The following is a 17,819-nucleotide window of genomic DNA, read 5'->3' as shown; positions in this document are numbered from 1 at the left end:
GCTTCTGATATTGCTTTTCAATGAGTTACACACATCTACAATGTATAGCTGGTTCTCTTAAGCTATTAACTGGTAAGTCTGTAGTTTGTTCCAGAAGTTTCTGCAGTGTTATTCCATTTAGTAGGCCTGTAGCGGGGCTAGATCACAGGTCATTTTCTTTCAGTATTGTAAACTTCCTTATTAATAGATCTTTGGGTCAGGTTTTTCCTAAAATCTAAGAATAAAAATGAATAATGTGGTAGGAGAGGCGAGCCAGCATCCTCAAGGTCTGTCTGGGTCTACCTGACTGAGCCCTTGGGCAAGACAAACCTAAGCTAAAGCATGTTCACCACTTAACGGCCACAGCAGAGGGTCATTCAAACGGGCTGTGCTTGTTGATGGACATGGACTGAAAACTTGTGGACTTCATTGACAGTTTGTCTTACACTTCATAAAAGACCCTCTAAGGCTCAATCCCAGCCCACTCCTCACCCCTACCACTTAGTCCTTAACCCTCCATTTTGCATGTTCACGCTTAGGGGTAGGGTATCCTGGTTTTTGTTGGGATAGAGGGGTAGAACGAAGTGTTAACTAAACAGGTTTTTAAGAGTTTCTTCAAACAGTATTATGAGAAAAAAAAGAAACACTGGCAAGATGGCAAGGGACCAAGGATACCCACACAGCTTGGGGGAAAATGACTATTTTCTTAGTAACAACTACAATAACCATTTTATTATTTTAGTTTTAATGTTGTTTCAATGTATTATGGTCTATGGTATCATAACATGCCTAAAAATGGCTAGTAGTTTGCTGATGTCTTTGTAGCTAGCTGGCTTTATTTCACCCGTTTCACCATAAATGGTTACGTTCTGGCGCCTCATGCATCAGAACTGCTGCTCCATTTCAGGTGGAACGGGAAAATTTGAACAAGAAACTGGACCTCAGCTGGACCTGAAGAATAGCTGACCTCAGCTATAATATTACTGAAGAATTAGGCGTGGGTGATGAGTAATTGTCGCCTCACCCTCCCTTTTTACTGTTTATTGTTACTTTCGTTTTTGGGAGTTAACTGGGATCTTGAGTAAACTATTTTGTTCCACCTCATGTACCATGTGTGATGCGAATGACAAAGCCTTCTCTTATCTTATCTCTTCTCTTCTCTTGTCTTTAAAGGCATGTAACTATCAGTGTATCAGTGAAAATATTTTTTTAACTTTATAGAACTGCATTAGTAATATAATTGCAATAGGTTAAACATTAACCTGCATTATTTTGACCAGTATAATTTGCTTTTATTGGATTATACGAAAGCACTGATTCATCAAAGCACCCACAAGAACACCCATCTGAAGCTGTGATTGTGTGCTGTGAGCATCCTGACCAATGTGATTGGTCAGAGGCCTCATTTGCATGTAGCAGCCTTCTGTGATATCAGCTGCACAGGCCACCATTGAGAAATCGCATCCCTTACAGCTACAGCATATAACTTATAGTGAATGAGTGCAGGTTGGCATGGCGTTGTGTGGGGTGGTGTGCATGTGCCCACATATGTGCTTGTAAAAGCGCAATTAGGTGCTTTTGAGGCCGTGTAGAGGGATGGTTCAGATTGCCTCCAGTGGGAGACAGTAACGTGAGCAGGCAGATTCAGTGTCCAGGGTTTTGGGTTCGAGCACTGGTGTCCTTACTGCCGACTGAAATCTATACCGGAGTGCAGGCGACAGCGAGCGTTGACAGCACGTTGACTCACAATGGCCATGCAAACCCGACCTAAAGCAGGTTCACCACTTAACAGCCACAGCAGAGGGTCATTAAAACAGGGGCTGCGTTCCAAACTGGGTACTTGACTTCTGACTAGGAAGCTTAGCTTGTGCCTAGTTGGGGCCAAAATTATGCTAGTGTGTTTCGGCATTCCTGAAAGTGTCGTATAAGAGAGAATTCAGTTAGCATATTTGGAGGACAGAGGAATACTAGCGTGAGACATCATTCCCAGAATTCCCTTAGCTGTTTCTCCGAGCACTGAGAAAGAAACAACCTGTGTTTGTTTTAAAGTTAGAAATGAGCATGTTGGATTCAGCTGATCGCTTGATGGCTGTTGAACAACATCATGGTGAAAAAATGTGCTAAACCATGTTTTCCATGTAATGCTTATAGCGTTTTATAACTTTTTTATTTTTTTGCTATTATAGGACGCAAGTCCTTTATAAAATTAATGTTAAAGTGTGTTTCGGCTGCCCCAGATAGGAAGAGGACAGTGGGCCACTGCTGGCTTGCTGATGGCAAAGCTGGCGCCACAGTGGCTTTTTGCTAAATGTTTTGTAGGTGGCCCATTGGTGGTTAAGCAGAGTGTTGGGTAAAATGTTTGTGTTCAAAACGTTCAATGCTCTTTGTCCACTCATAATCCAGGTTACTTATTTATCCTCCATTTCTTCTTTTCATTATCCTTCATACATTATTTTGTAAATAATTTTAATCAGCGTCAATAATGTTTTCAACAGAATCATTCATATTTGGTCTTGTCATCATTTTTTTTCTCTCAGTAGTTTAAGTTACTCTTATTAATCTTATTAATATTAATTATTTCACCTCCACATTTAACCTACCTGTGCAGTGAAACACCACATACACACTAGTCAACACACACACTAGGGGGCATTGAGCAGCCTGGGGAGCAGTTGGGGGTTAGGTGCCTTGATCAAGGACACTTCAGTCATGACCGGTCAGATCAGATTTAAAACTAGTTTGACCTTGTGTGTAGGACAGTAGTCTGGGTGACCTGTTTAAACATGGACCAGTAGTGGCATGCAGTGAGCCGTGGTATCTGGGGCAACAGTCTGTGGTCTCACTGCTAGATGCCACTAAATCTTACCCACTGCACCTTTAAACATAGCCAGTCTAGCAAGTACAAGCGATTACCAAGTTTTTCAGTACACAGATATGCAAATTGAACCATATCCAGATAGTAAAATTATTTGATGTTTTGTATCCTAGATCTTTTTGAACAGAGGTCAGTCAAAAATATTAATGACACTAGCATTGTTAGCATCTCTCATTTGTTGTTAGCATTTGTTTGCATGGTGCTGTCCAGCCCTGTGAGCTTTTATTCAGTGTTAGTATTTGTGTTACTTCAAAATAGGTTGAAAAACTATTTAGCTAACAAACACTGAAAGAGTAAATTTATCCATTCATTCATCCTTCATATAAGCCGCTTATCATTATGGGTCGTGGAAGTGCTGGAGCTTATACCAGCAGACATTGGGTGGAAGGCAGGAAACACCCTGGACAGGTCGCCAGTCCATCACAGGGCAGACGCTCTGACATACACATTTATATACACACACACACACACACACACACACCTTGGGGCAGTTTAGCACCTCCAATTGGCCTGACTGGATGCCTTTGGACTGTGGAAGGAAACAAACACAGGAAGAACATAAACATGCAAATTCCACACGAAAAGGACCCCACTGGCTCGGCCAGGGAATCGGACCCAGACCCTTCTTGCTGTGAGGCGAATGATGCCACGCTTGACGTTATCCAACTCGGTTTAATTTTCTTTATTAAACATGCTTTTTCTGAAACTCTTCGTTTGTGCTCACCAGAATCTTAGCTGCATGCGTTTAAAAAAACTCCAAGATATTAGCATGAGCTTAAAAATCAAGGCTGTGCTCATGATATGGCTGCTTATAACAGCTTTTACTAAACTAATAAGCCATAAAACACTAAAATAGGATACACTACACCCGTGTTTAATAAATGATGTATTAGTCATAATAATTGAGCGTGATTAACCCATATTCAGTGAGGACTTGCACGTGTGCACCCTCTAGTGTTCAGTAATGATTCTGGTATAATGAGGGGAATCGCAAGTGACCAGGATCCTTTAAAACTGGCTCTGTGTACAGAGTGGCTCAAACAATCAAACTGAAACCAGTAGTTTCACAGTGACTAAGTAACTCTTGTCCTGTTGGGTGATGCTGATAGATGTGAGCTGTAATGTTGTACATGTTGTGTGTTTGATTCAGGATCTTGAACAGTACGATGTTTGAGAGTTGGGAGATCGTCGGGCCGTTCACCTCATGGTGGGTCTTCAATTCGCTGCTGCTAGTGCTGCAGGTGCTGCATATCATCTGGTCCTACCTCATAGTCCGCATCGCCTTCAACGCCCTCATGAGAGGAAAGGTGAGGAACTGCTGATTTTTAAGAATATCTGTAATTATTTGGTTAAGATGTAAACAGTCATTCAGAGTGGTTGCAGTGTAGACATATTAATATTATTAAACATATTTTAAGATTTTCAGATTTTGTACAGTAGTGCGGATAGGAACCATGTAATGTTAATATTGAAAAAATATTTCCCCCCTGCATGTACCTCTCCACATTTAACGCATTTTAAGCATTTGTTTGGGGCAAAAACCTTCAAAAATGTAGTGTACAATACTCTGAACTTCTATATTGTGTGGCCTCTGTAACAACAAGAAACCTCCAATTTCACATTCTGAAAATAGTCCAATTTCATGCAGGTGCATCAGTATCAGAATAAGGCTTTTTATGTGTGATCTCAGGACAGGCATTGGTAAGAAGGAGCTGCGGGTGCGTGTTAATGCTCACTAGGAAAGGCAGAGCAAGAAAACGGAAAATAAACAAACAATATAATCCCATTTATACCTGGTTAATCACATCTGACCAAGATTAAGCAAAATTGTATAGACTTTGAATGAAAACCTGAAGATTGGAACTGTGGCAGAGAGTTGTATGGTGTAGTTGGCTAATTTGTTTTTCTTTGTTCCTAATATAAATAAGATTATAGCCAAAAGACAACAAAAGGTTGTAGTTGATGTTGCTTGTTATTAACTAATTACATGTTTCAGGGCATTTCCCCAGACCCAGATTAAGCCTAGACCATACTCATTAATAAGATGGTGCTTCAAGGGTTCTTTAGTAAAAAAGAGGGTTCTATTAAGAACCATAAACACTCACTGATCCCTTTGCATGATTTAAAGGGTTTTTTGCATCATGAAATAGTTCTTCAGTTTGATGGTAAATATACATGAATGTGCTATAGAGGGTTTAATATAGGAACCCTGCAACCCTTTCACGATGCAAAGAACTCTTCAATCTAAAGAGGGTTCTTTGAGTGTTCATGGTTCTATATGGAACCATTTTCTTTACGAAAGTACATTGGATCATTTTTAGTGTAGGACTGCTGAAATTATATATTTGAAGTACTTTTCAATCACATATATCACATATATCTGCGATGTGAGAAGTCAAGCTGCTGGCGCTCAGCAAGACGCTCTCCATACAGCTGGAGCCATCAGAGTTCCTATATTCATATACAGGTGTGTCGACTTGGTCCCTCGGCCCACTAAAAAAACTATGCTTTGCCCGCCAGGACAAAGTTTGCACACCCCTGGTGTAGACTAAACGGTGTTGTAAATGGTGAAGTATCATTGCCGTTGTCGTGCTGTCAAAGTCCAGTTCAAGATTAGCTTTAAAACAAGTCGTCGCTTAGGCTTCTTGCAGAATGGCAGAACAAACAGCTTCACACTGCAGTCCAGTTGTAATCACTCTGCACGAAGTTCAGAAGGTACAGCCTATAGTTTGGTGTGTCCACTGTCTTTTCTCCAGTCTATACAAGCTTCCACTCTCTCACTTCTCCTGTGATACCTCTCCCTCTTTCTCTGCTGCAGAACTTCTCCACTGGCTTCTTTCCCTCCTTCTCTACTTCTTCAGAAAGCAGTTGCTGTCCTTCCTTCGCTCTTTCCCGGCTGAGATCTCTACCTTTTCTGTCCACTCTAAGCACACTCGCTTTTATCATCTAGTAGACCCCTTGTGTTTCACTCCTCAGCAGTAAGTGTTTTACTCTCCCACGCTTTTATATGCACCCTTTTCTATGAGCTCCCATGTACATTCATCCTTTTATAAGGAAATTCTTCTGAATTCTGTGTTAGGATTAAAGAGCTTCTTTGAGCTTCTGGTCCTACTCTAAACTGCAGATGTGTTGGTAAAATCAGAGGTGTGAACATGGTTTGATGGATCATGAAGCACTGAACTAAAGGTGGTGATTCAGACATATTTTGATTACTGACTATAATCAGCTAGAAAAATATTTAATAATGTATGTGCTCATTTTTTTGGTCAAGGTAAAATTTTCAGGCTATTTTTTAAATGTAAAAATGAAATAGCATGATGGATTGTTTGACTTGTCTGTATTCCATTACTGTGTAAATAGTTCCTTCTCTAACTTTTGTGGATTCAGTGTATTTTTTTAATAATAATTCTGAACTGAAGCAAAATAATTTGATGGAATCATGTTTGAAATCTGAAATTTCATGATGCATTTAGTCAGTACTGTACTGTGCAAAAGTTATAGGCATCAGACAAATTCAGAGACGTCATAAAATATATCTGTATTGGGCTTATGTACATTCATATGCAAAAGTTTGGACGCCCCTGTTCAAATGACATTTTGTCTAGTTTTTAAAAGAAATGCATCTGTTTCGGCCACCGCTCAATGTTTCAGCGTCTGCACTCTGCAGCCTCTAAAGAAAATAGTTTCAACTATTTATCTCAGCCATGTTAGAACATTAGAATATATAAATACATATCGCTGTTGTCGGAAGAAAACCTTGTATCTCCAAAATGGTAACTTTACAGTAGAAGGGTAAAACCTACTTTACTTTCAATGTAAGTCAATGGAACCAGAATTCTTTCCAAGTCATTTTGGGTCATTTCGTTTAGTCCATTGATCGTGAAATTTACACACAGTGTAAAGGACAACATGTACTTTCATATTATGTCAAAAACCGGAAAATGTAAAAAAAAATGGAGATACTAGGTTTTCTTCTTTATGGATTTGTTCAGTTCCACCAGCAGCACCTGATTTAATTTATTGAAGGATGGTATTGGAATGGTGGAGAGTGCTGGAAATGGTTGAATCTGCTTTATTTTTGATTTTGAGATTTGGAGATGGTGGTGGTGGTTCCACCTGGTGGTGGAAAGAGGAAGAACATTTTTAACCTTTTGAGTGGTGTAGGGGTCTGTGGGCCCCATTTTTCAGTGATTACTAAAATGAAAAAATTATGCCATTTTCAATCTCAGATTAATTGGCCTTTGCTCATTTTGTGTGAAGAACATGTAAAATAACACATTTTTAATAACTTCACACTGTACTCCCCTCTATATGCTGTTGGGGTGAACTAGGGAATAAAAGTGTGGAGGTGCTGTGTCCCTTCGCTCTGTTCTCCTCCTATATGGCCTACTGTGTGTGTGTGTGTGTGTGTGTGTGTGTGTGTGTGTGTGTGAGAGGGTGGACAACATAAACAGGCTGCTAACTGGCTACAGCTGCTAAAGTAGAACCCTATGCTTGCCACTTGTGATATTTTACACATCTGGTATTTCTACATGAACTGTTATGGCTGTACTAATTAAAAAAACACCAAGCTCAGTCAAAGAAAAGGATGTGAGTGAATTATCTGCTCTCATCACATCTTTATCAGTATACTTTTAATTTTGCAGACGTAAACATTGAGTTGGACCTGCTTTTTTGAGTCTGTGTGTGTGATGTTATTCTGTACAGACCCCCGACACCTCTGACTTTTAAATGATTATTTCAGGCTTTACGTGGTGATGCGCAGCAGCACACATGCCAAATTTTAGTGTGATTTCTTTACATTTCAACAAAAAAATATTTAATAGACTTTATTTAAATGATTAGGTCCTTACCTCCCAGAGAAACGGCTTTATATATCATCCAGACTTTTGCACAGTACTGCATATATGAAAAATACAACTACAGACAGCTGACAGCGAAGTGACTGTAGCTTCCCACAAAACCAAAACTATTCATTCCTTTGCTTCCAGGTATCCAAAGACGTCCGTAGTGATATCGAAAGCAGCTCAGAGGAAGAGACTGAAACGAACCAAACTCGCACAGCTTCACCCAAACGAGAGAACGGCACCAACGGCCATTTCGCCGCCAAGCCCTGGACCCAGAACGACGACAGCTGGTGACCCTGCGTGACCTCCCTGCCACTCTCAGAGCTGCTGTCACCACAGCATCTTAATTGGACTTTCATTCAACTGTTCCCAACCAAACCATGAATATCATGGGACGCCTGAGACTGTGTGCACATTCCCCAATTTTACTACACACTTTGAGTTGACATGATTTAAGCCTTATTACGGTGAAGAGTAAGATGGTCTCGACGGCTTTACGGACACAGATGCTTAATGTGTGGAAAACAAAAAAAAACAAAAAAAGACACAGAGGACGAATGTGAGAGATTAAACGAGTGATTTTTGCATTCCCTTGTTTCAGAGGCGAAAGTGCGCTCACTGTCTTCCTAAAGCTTCACGTTTTACTGGAGTCAGGGAAGAAGTCCTTTCCCACTTTTAATTTTATTCCCAATGTCTGATGTACTTGAGCATTTTTTTTATGTATTTCACCATCCAGTTACTTTTTGTGTGTTTTGGTTTTCTTTGCTTGTTCTGTTTTTCAAGTTGCTTAATTTTCTTATTTGAGAGACCAAATAAGTTTATTAAATATGATTTGATTGATGCTTCATAGTGTGAGGAATGATTTGGTTCCAACATTGGTTGGCTTTTGTCACATGATTTGGTTCGATTACGTATGATTTTCTGGGTAATTTAAAGGAATAGTTCAGCAAAAAAATCGAATTGCGTGGTTTTCAGTTTAAAATGTAGTTGATTAGGCGAGACATTTGTTTGCTTCTTCAGTTTTCTGAGCTGTGAAAATGTTTAACATACTGTTATTTTTTTGAATTGTAGGATTCCAGATGACTGCTGATAACCTTTTCACCTATGCTTATTTTTTTGATTACCACATAGTCATAAAACACAACATCTTTTTGAGATTACTCAACAACTCTACGTGTTTGGAGGCCTGTGTTGATGATTTCAGGTATTCAGTTTGCACAATGCTAAGTGGTCATTATAAGCTTCTATTATTTGTTAGCTACATTAGCCTTGTAGGTCCCGTGCAAAATTAAGTAGCATCCAAACCTGTGTGATCAGCTACATTTGTTATTGGCTTGTTTTTGCAAATAATTCCAGGAGCTGAAACGACAGCATACATTCCTCCTGGCCAGCAGATGACCAGAAAAGGGCAGTTTGTTTTGTACAGTGTTGACTTCTGCTTACAGGTTGAGAAACCTGTGACATCATATTTCCATATTTACAAAAGTGTGTACACGTGTTTCTTCTGAAATTAAAGGTGTTCATACTGAGTTTGCCCCCCTCCCCCCTCCCCCTCTTCTGCAGTAACAGCCTCTACTCTTCGAAGACTTTACACTAGATGTTGGAAGACTGCGGTGAGGATCTGATTGAGCATTACTGAGGTCAGGTACTGATGTTCTCCAGCTCATCCCAAAGGTATCTGATGGAGCTCCATCACTCCAGAGAACACTTTGGGCATGTGCAGCTGCTTCAGAGTGTCCCATTCTTTTGGTCAGTGCTTTTCTATGGAAATAATACATGCAGTTTGTGTAAAATCTAACAACCATTCTGTCAGCAGAGTTGTTTGATGTGAAACTCTTCATTATAGAGAAACTTAGACATTTTCACCACAAAGAGTGGTGGTGATAGGAACCAGGAACCATATATACAGCAGTTTTTACATATAAAGAGAGTTTTTCAGATTTTGCCACACAATGTCCTACATATACCTCTCTGCCATTAATGTATTTATATTAAAAAAATGTAAGTAATTTTAGGAAACTAATTCTCAAAACTATCATAAAACAATGTCTCAGCTACCACACAGTGTATGTGTCCCCACCTCATGAAACAGCTTTTTCGGTTGAGGTAGCGTTTATAAGCATCAAAGGTTTTAGACGTCTGGTTCCTATCACCACCACTGTGGTAAGTTTTTCCTAGAACAAAGCATTTCTCATCACAATGATCACTTTGTTTACATGTTAATGACTGAATTATGCTGGAATTTTGACAAATCTGTGAAACCCCCCCTTGTAGCATCTGGATTCACTAATTTAAATAGGATGTCTGGACACAGTTGACGTATAGATTCACTCATTACACTACAAAATCGCCAGTGCAGAATTACTCGTACACGTGCAAACAGAAGTTCACTGAGGTAAACAGTTTTAACTCGCACACCATTTAATATATGATGACCATACATAAACCACAGGCTGTGAGACAAACACCATTTTTACATTCTTCCCTGCATGAAAAGGTTACAGATGTTATCCATGAAGGTGGAGCTGAGCTTCACGCATTTTTTGGGGTGAAATCTCTGGTCGGTTTTGGTTCCACCCATGTGACATGATAATTTAATGTCTGTTTTGGAGACTCCACTGATGACCAGAAGGCTCAGTCCTTGACCACCTCAGAGTCTACTGTTTGGTCCTGTGCTTCCAGCTGGAGCTGTTTCTGCCTCTGCATGTAGCGAGAGAACCTCATGCTGCACAGGTAGCCTCCGTACACGGTGAGGAGCATCATGGAGCCGGAGAACAGGCGGTAGCCCATATCAGCCATACGCTTCGTCCTCAGCATGGTGCTTCACTGAAAGGAGACAGAGTTAGCTTATGAAAACACAATGCTTTAGCTGTACAGCTATAAATGAATGTTCATGTTTCTCCAGCTTTAGGAGTTGCTAACTTGCTAACTCACCCAACCCTGCAATTCAGATTTCAGGTCAAGACCGACATTTCCAAGAGCCAAATTCCCAATTCCTATTCAATCCCTGACTATGAAATGCAATGAATGGGAGCGAATGGAACTGAGCAACTAAAAAATATTCATTTAAAGGGGAAATTCTTCAGCTTCAGATTTCTCAAAATTAGATAAACTGAGTCATGCGGAGTGGTTTGGTGTGAGTCAGGACTGTTGACAGTGGTGGTGGATAGGAACCAATCATCTAAAGAGTTTAACAACTCTAAAATCTCCCTCACACAGCTTTATATGCTAAATGGTTGTGAAGACACTGCCTGACACCTTTCATTTTCATTTTGCTTTAAGAAGGCTTTGGCCTACATTGAGGGAGCTGGAAGGCATAAGAGTTTCCAATAAGAACTACTGTTTTCAAATTTAGCATAAATATTACATATATAAAACACCAGAAGGCTTGTGTAGGTTTACTGGTGGTTCTGGACGGTGTGTGTGTGTGTATGTATATGTATGTATATATATATATATATATATATATATATATATATATATATATATATATATATATATATATATATATATATATATATATAAAATTTGCTGTAGACATGGTGACCCATGGTTTCCATCCCCACCACTGTAAAGAAATCAGCGTTTCTCTACACTGAACCATTTCACATCAAACCACTGAATGACTTTGTTCACATCTCAATGACTGAATTATGCAGAAATTCTGACAAATTGTAGAATTCTCCTCTAATATTTCTGTTTATTAATACTGGAACATCCTTTTTTTTTTTTTTTAAATGATGCATTATATTCAAAGTTCTATGAAAACATCACCAATTTTTCTTCAGCCAATAAGTTGGTGGCTGGTGGGCGAGTTGCCTCACAGCCTCTTCAATCACCTGAATGCATCACTACTCACAGAACATCGTTCAGATGCTGTTAATTCCTACAACTGCAGCTGAAAAGTGGTAAAAACTGACAGCGGTTTTGAAACATTTTATGCTGATCAGAACATGAAGATAAAAAGATGAACCATTTACAAAATACAACTGTGAACAAAGGCAAGTACACCTTTGCACAAAGCCCTGGCTTTCTCAAAAGCACCTTCCAGTGTCTGATCAACCCGGAAGAGATAAATAAGTGAGACAATTCCTAACCAGAAATAAGATCTGTGTCTTAAATTCATAACCATGTTCATGTAATAACATTTGCTAGCAGAGGCTTGCTGCTTTGTAGAAAAGCTATTTAAAGCATTTCCATGAGGGCAGCTGTGAACTGGAGGTTAGGGAACCGGCCCTGCAACCGGAACGTCGCCGGTTTGATCCTCTGAGCCGACAGTCTGTGACTGAGGTGCCCTTGTGCTGCAGATAGGGCTGCCCACCGCTCTGGGCAAGTGTGCTTATTGCCCCCTAAGGTGTGTCTTCACCAGTGTGTATTTGGTGTTTCACTGCACGGATGAGTCAGACTGCGGAGGTTTCTATTGTGCTTTATAATACTTATATAATAATCTACGACACTTTTCGTCTGACCTATATAATGCTTTTAAGTGGTTTTCCAGCCCACCAAGTCAACTTTGATGGGATCAATGCTAAGGATGATCCAGCTATCCAGTACAGGAACAGATTTACACCATTAAACAATGACTACAGCTCAGACAGTTCAGTCTCTTGTTCAGTAGCAGTAACATAACTCAAATCTAGACATATCTAGCTGGCTGTTTATCATTTATTGCGATTAAAAGCAGTATAAAACTACAGTCTTGTTAAGATAACACAAAATTCCTAAACAGAGAGCATTATATGTGCTTAAGAGTAAAGGGAAAAGAAAAGGTCAAGAGACAGAACACATGCATTTACAACAACATTAAGCAAAGTGCATATATTGTTTTGACCGCCTTTTCTGGTTTTGAAGAGAGTAGAAGAATTTATGTACTGTTCCGCTTGAATTTCTACTTCAAATCTGAGGAGGACAGGTCTGGATTCAAGGTCAGAGTCCATAATAAAGATACCGACATTTTTCCAGAGCTTTGTTTGGGTGGGTCCCAAAACGGGTGGAGAAGAGTTCCTGGGTAACGTCCACCTCAGAATGAACAGCTGACCCAAATTTGCTTCTTAACCTTAAGAAGAAACGGCTTCTCTGCAAAATATCTGCGTAAAACCGTGTAAGACTTTTTCCTTTTTTATGTTTACGTCATTTATGTATTCATAGCTGCTATATAAAGACGTTATCGTTCGACTTTCCTCGCCTTCACTACGGCCACGTTTTGGCACAATAGGGTTAATTAAACGACCGCACGGCTGTTATTAATGCTTTATAAACACAACACGTCCTTTTAGCTTAGCGCGCTAACCCTGCTCTCTGCCTAACGGTCCTATACTTGTATGTGGGTTGAAATGGCGCACGGTAAAGCGTGGTAAAGAGTTTAGTAAAGAGTTTTGTGAGTCCTCACCTGTTTATTCCTCCACCTTCTCTGAAACGCTCCACTCCGCAGGGCTCAATGTCAACACGCTTCCGCCGACAGATGCTATGGATACGCGCCCGGGACAAACTTCAACGAAGGCGTTTTGCATTTCTCATTAAATATGAACGAATTCGTCTCCCGGTAAACAGCCGGATTCAGTGATTATCCACTGTAATATCTGACCTTTTCTCTTCCGCCGAGCCAAAGTCCTCAGTTTTAACAGTTTAAGCAGATCCGAGTTTCAGGAACTGTCCCGCGGTGGAGACTCCGGACTGGTTTTGAAGACGGACAGACCGAGCATGGCCGTGCCCGCTGGTCATGCTGGAGAAGAGAGCTCAGAGACTGGGGATCCCGGAGCGGCTCCGCACGGAAATTTCATCAACTATTACACCTTCAACCCCCCGGAGAATCGCCTCAGTCTGATACCGGCCTCTCTGCTGGAACAGCTCCGATGGCGCCGTGAGAGTGAAACGGTTCTGATGCTCGACGTGGGCTGCAACTCAGGGGTGAGAAATCACAACAAACCAGCCGGCCAGCCGACTGTCTAACCAACAGGCTCACTCACTCAGTCACTCACTCATTAACTAACTTACTAACTCACTCACTCAGGCAGTCATTCACTCAGTCACTCAGTCACTCACTCAGTCAAGCAGTCAGTCACTCAATCACTCACTCAGTCACTCACTCATTAACTAACTTACTAACTCACTCAGGCAGTCAGTCACTCAATCAGTCAGTCAGTCACTCATTAACTAACTCATTCACTCACTCACTCATTAACTAACTCATTCACTCACTCACTCATTAACTAACTCATTCACTCACTCACTCATTAACTAACTCATTCACTCACTCACTCATTAACTAACTCATTCACTCACTCACTCATTAACTAACTCATTCACCCACTCACTCATTAACTAACTCATTCACCCACTCACTCATTAACTAACTCATTCACCCACTCACTCATTAACTAACTCATTCACCCACTCACTCATTAACTAACTCATTCACTCACTCATTAACTAACTCATTCACTCACTCATTAACTAACTCAATCACTCACTCATTAACTAACTCATTCACTCACTCACTCATTAACTAACTCATTCACTCACTCACTCATTAACTAACTCATTCACTCACTCACTCATTAACTAACTCATTCACTCACTCACTCATTAACTAACTCATTCACTCACTCATTAACTAACTCATTCACTCACTCACTCATTAACTAACTCATTCACTCACTCACTCATTAACTAACTCATTCACTCACTCATTAACTAACTCATTCACTCACTCACTCATTAACTAACTCATTCACTCATTAACTAACTCATTCACTCACTCATTAACTAACCCATTCACTCATTAACTAACTCATTCACTCACTCACTCATTAACTAACTCATTCACTCATTAACTAACTCATTAACTAACTCATTCACTCATTAACTAACTCATTAACTAACTCATTCACTCATTAACTAACTCATTAACTAACTCATTCACTCATTAACTAACTCATTAACTAACTCATTCACTCATTAACTAACTCATTCACTCAGTCACTCATTTAATCACAGTCAGTCACTCACTAACTTACTCACTCACTCAGGCAGTCAGTCACTCACTCACTCAATCAGTCAGTCACTCACTCATTAACTAACTAACTCATTCACTCATTAACTAACTCATTCACTCATTAACTCACTCATTAACTAACTCATTCACTCATTAACTAACTCATTCACTCATTAACTAACTCATTCACTCATTAACTAACTCATTCACTCACTCACTCATTAACTAACTCATTCACTCAGTCACTCATTTAATCACAGTCAGTCACTCACTAACTTACTAACTCACTCAGGTAGTCAGTCACTCACTCACTCAATCAGTCACTCACTCACTCATTAACTCACTCACTCACTCATTAACTCACTCACTCACTCATTAACTCACTCACTCACTCATTAACTCACTCATTAACTCACTCATTAACTCACTCATTAACTCACTCATTAACTCACTCATTAACTCACTCATTAACTCACTCATTAACTCACTCACTCATTAACTAACTCACTCACTCATTAAGTAACTCACTCAGGCAGTCACTCACTAACTCACTCACTCAGTCACTCACTCATTTAATCACTCAGTCACTCACTCATTTAATCACTCACTCAGTCACTCATTTAATCACTCACTCAGTCACTAACTCAGTCAGTCACTAACTCATTCACTCATTAAGTAATTCACTCAGGCAGTCAGTCACTCACTAACTCACTCACTCAGTCACTCACTCAGTCACTCACTCATTTAATCACTCAGTCACTCACTCATTTAATCACTCAGTCACTCACTCATTTAATCACTCAGTCACTCACTCATTTAATCACTCAGTCAGTCACTCATTAACTAACTCACAGTCAGTCAGTCAGTCACTCACTCATTAACTAACTCATTCACTCACTCACTCACTGTCTGTCACTCACTCACTCACTAATTACCTAACTCACTCACTAACTCACTCAGTCACTCACAACATAGGTTAACTAACTCACTAATTCACTAACGTTAACTTACTAACTAACAACACAGGTTAACTAGGTTAACTAACTGACCAACTAATTCACTAACTCAGTAACTAACGTTAACTGTGTGTGTGTGTCTATATATATATATATAGTATATATATATATACATTAAGTGCTGAATTTCCGAATTCCAAAAATTAGTCATATGGGAAGCTTTTGCTCTGCCCAGCTTGAGAGTATGAAGTGCTATTGTGGGCATCAGGGATGTTAAACTGGGTTCCTTGTGGGCCACAGCTTCGTAGAGATTAGCATTTCACATCTAAACTGAATTTATGAAGCTCTCTCTCTCTCTCTCTCTCTCTCTCTCTCTCTCTCTCTCTCTCTCTCTCTCTCTCTCTCTCTCTCTCTCTCTCTCTCTCTCTCTCTCTCTCTCTCTCTCTCTCTCTCTCTCACAACAGGACTTATCCATTGCACTGTATAAGCATCTTCTTCAAGAGCAGCCACTTGAAACTGACTCTCCAAGGAGCGTGCACCTTCTTGGATTTGACCTCGACCGAGACTTAATCTTACGGGCCCAAAACTGCAACCCGTTCCCCCAGAACATTCAGTTTATCCCCCTTGACATCACGCAGGAGTCGAGCCACACTGAACTCACTTCTTACGTGGAGAAGTTTGGATGCAGTCGCTTTCATTTATGCACTTGTTTTGCAGTGACAATGTGGGTCCACCTGAACCACGGTGACGCTGCGTTTTTAGCCCTCCTTTCCCGACTGGCCTCTCTGTGTGAGTATCTGTTGCTGGAGGTGCAGCCATGGAAGTGCTACCGCTCAGCCGCCCGTCGATTGCGTAAACTTGGCCGCAGCGACTTCGACCATTTCAAGACGCTGGCCATCCGTGGAGACATGGCAGCGCATGCTAAAGAACATTTAGAAAAGCAGTGTAGCATGGAGCTAACTCAGAGTTTCGGGAACACCTCGTGGGACCGAAGTCTTCTGCTTTTCAAGAGACGATGATGAAGCATTCAGAAGGAAAAATAATACACCAAAAGAGACCATTAATGGACGTTTTTTAATTTGACCAAAAAATGACATTCACAACTTTCCCCAAGCTTCAGCTTGACGTAGCTTCTTTGTAGTGGAGGTACAAGGTTAATATGGCTAACAAGTAAAATGTTGGCCTTGGTCAACATAGAAAAAATTCAAATAGACAAAAACAATTGGATGAAAGTAACAGACAGACATTAAAGGGTAATTCCACCAGTTCTACAGAGTGGTTTAATGTAAAATGGTCCAAATTCCAGTCACAATGTCTGACACAAATATAGCCGTTTCATTTATTATCCATAACCCCGAGTAAACCTACACATGTCTGCGGAGTTTTTATAGGTAATGCTGATGATGGTAAAATAGTGAGAAAGAAATGTCTTTGGAGACTGTTTTTTACCACGCCCTGCATGTACCCTTCTGGCATGAATGAATTAAAATCGATTAATCGATTAGGGACATTAAACTCCTCAGATGTTTGGTTCCTATCACCACCACTGTGAAGAATTCTGGAGCAGTAAATCTCTATAGAACAAAGCATTTCACACCAAACTGCTTGGAATATATATAAACCTTTTTTTTTTTCCTTATGTGTATATATTATATTATTTACAATTTGTTGTCCTTTATGTTTAAGACAGTAGGATGTCCTACAGTGTCAGAAACCAAATAAATTCTTTTGAGATTACTTAACAACTCAGCACAGTCTTGCGTGTGACACTTCTTGGCTACATTAGCCTCAAAGCTCCAGTGCAGGCGCTAAACTTTAGAAATCAAATGTGTCTTGGCTGATTGATTATGTTTGAAATTAGGGGAGAATTGCGTAAAACACACATGATGTTTGTAATATTAGCGGCAGAGCTACAGTAATAGACATTGGTCACGTTCTGTTTTACAAGCAGTCAGCTTAGATATTTGCCAAGTAAAAATAAATAGATAGATAAAATATTAATAAGGGAGACATTAATGAAATCTAATAAGACTGAGAACTGTTTCAGATGATGTAAAAGATCAGATTTAGCTTTATTTGCAGGCCTGCGAGTGTTTTCAGTAACTGAACACAAGGTGGCACTGTTTCATCTGCTTCAGTTCAAGAAATCCACCTTCTTTTAGACATTC

The 17,819-nt window shown here is 40.0% G+C and overlaps 3 protein-coding genes across 5 annotated transcripts in view; 2 read left to right on the top strand and 1 right to left on the bottom strand.

Moving 5' to 3' along the window:
- Nucleotides 1–8,548, top strand: part of cers5 (ceramide synthase 5) — a 46,710-nt gene extending 38,162 nt beyond the window's left edge. For 2 of the 3 annotated variants that reach the window (XM_017725030.2, XM_037531979.1), the window contains exons 9-10: nucleotides 4,005–4,161; nucleotides 7,846–8,548. In XM_017725030.2, the coding sequence (XP_017580519.1) occupies nucleotides 4,005–4,161; nucleotides 7,846–7,995 (307 nt within the window). In that variant the 3' untranslated portion in view covers nucleotides 7,996–8,548. Of the gene's footprint in view, nucleotides 1–4,004; nucleotides 4,162–5,672; nucleotides 5,833–7,845 lie in introns of all 3 variants that reach the window. The other variant, XM_037531978.1, reaches the window with a different exon arrangement.
- Nucleotides 8,549–10,099: 1,551 nt separating this feature from the next.
- LOC108444058 (cytochrome c oxidase assembly protein COX14 homolog) lies at nucleotides 10,100–13,224 on the bottom strand. The gene is made up of 2 exons (XM_017725028.2): nucleotides 13,091–13,224; nucleotides 10,100–10,527 (listed from the first exon to the last, which is right to left on the bottom strand). The coding sequence occupies exon 2, from the start codon at nucleotides 10,516–10,518 to the stop codon at nucleotides 10,336–10,338; it is 183 nt and encodes a 60-aa protein (XP_017580517.1). The 5' UTR covers nucleotides 10,519–10,527; nucleotides 13,091–13,224; the 3' UTR covers nucleotides 10,100–10,335.
- A 151-nt stretch (nucleotides 13,225–13,375) lies between these two features.
- LOC108444057 (pre-miRNA 5'-monophosphate methyltransferase) lies at nucleotides 13,376–17,267 on the top strand. Its single transcript, XM_017725027.2, has 2 exons — nucleotides 13,376–13,608; nucleotides 16,116–17,267. Exons 1-2 carry the CDS (start codon nucleotides 13,402–13,404, stop codon nucleotides 16,668–16,670), a joined length of 762 nt encoding a protein of 253 aa, XP_017580516.1. The 5' UTR covers nucleotides 13,376–13,401; the 3' UTR covers nucleotides 16,671–17,267.
- Nucleotides 17,268–17,819: the final 552 nt, after the last annotated feature.

Source organism: Pygocentrus nattereri, chromosome 21, assembly GCF_015220715.1.
Source record: "Pygocentrus nattereri isolate fPygNat1 chromosome 21, fPygNat1.pri, whole genome shotgun sequence".
NCBI classification, from domain to species: Eukaryota; Metazoa; Chordata; class Actinopteri; order Characiformes; family Serrasalmidae; genus Pygocentrus; species Pygocentrus nattereri.
The sequence above is the reverse complement of the archived record's forward strand: the minus strand, read 5'-3'. Positions and strand labels throughout refer to the sequence as shown.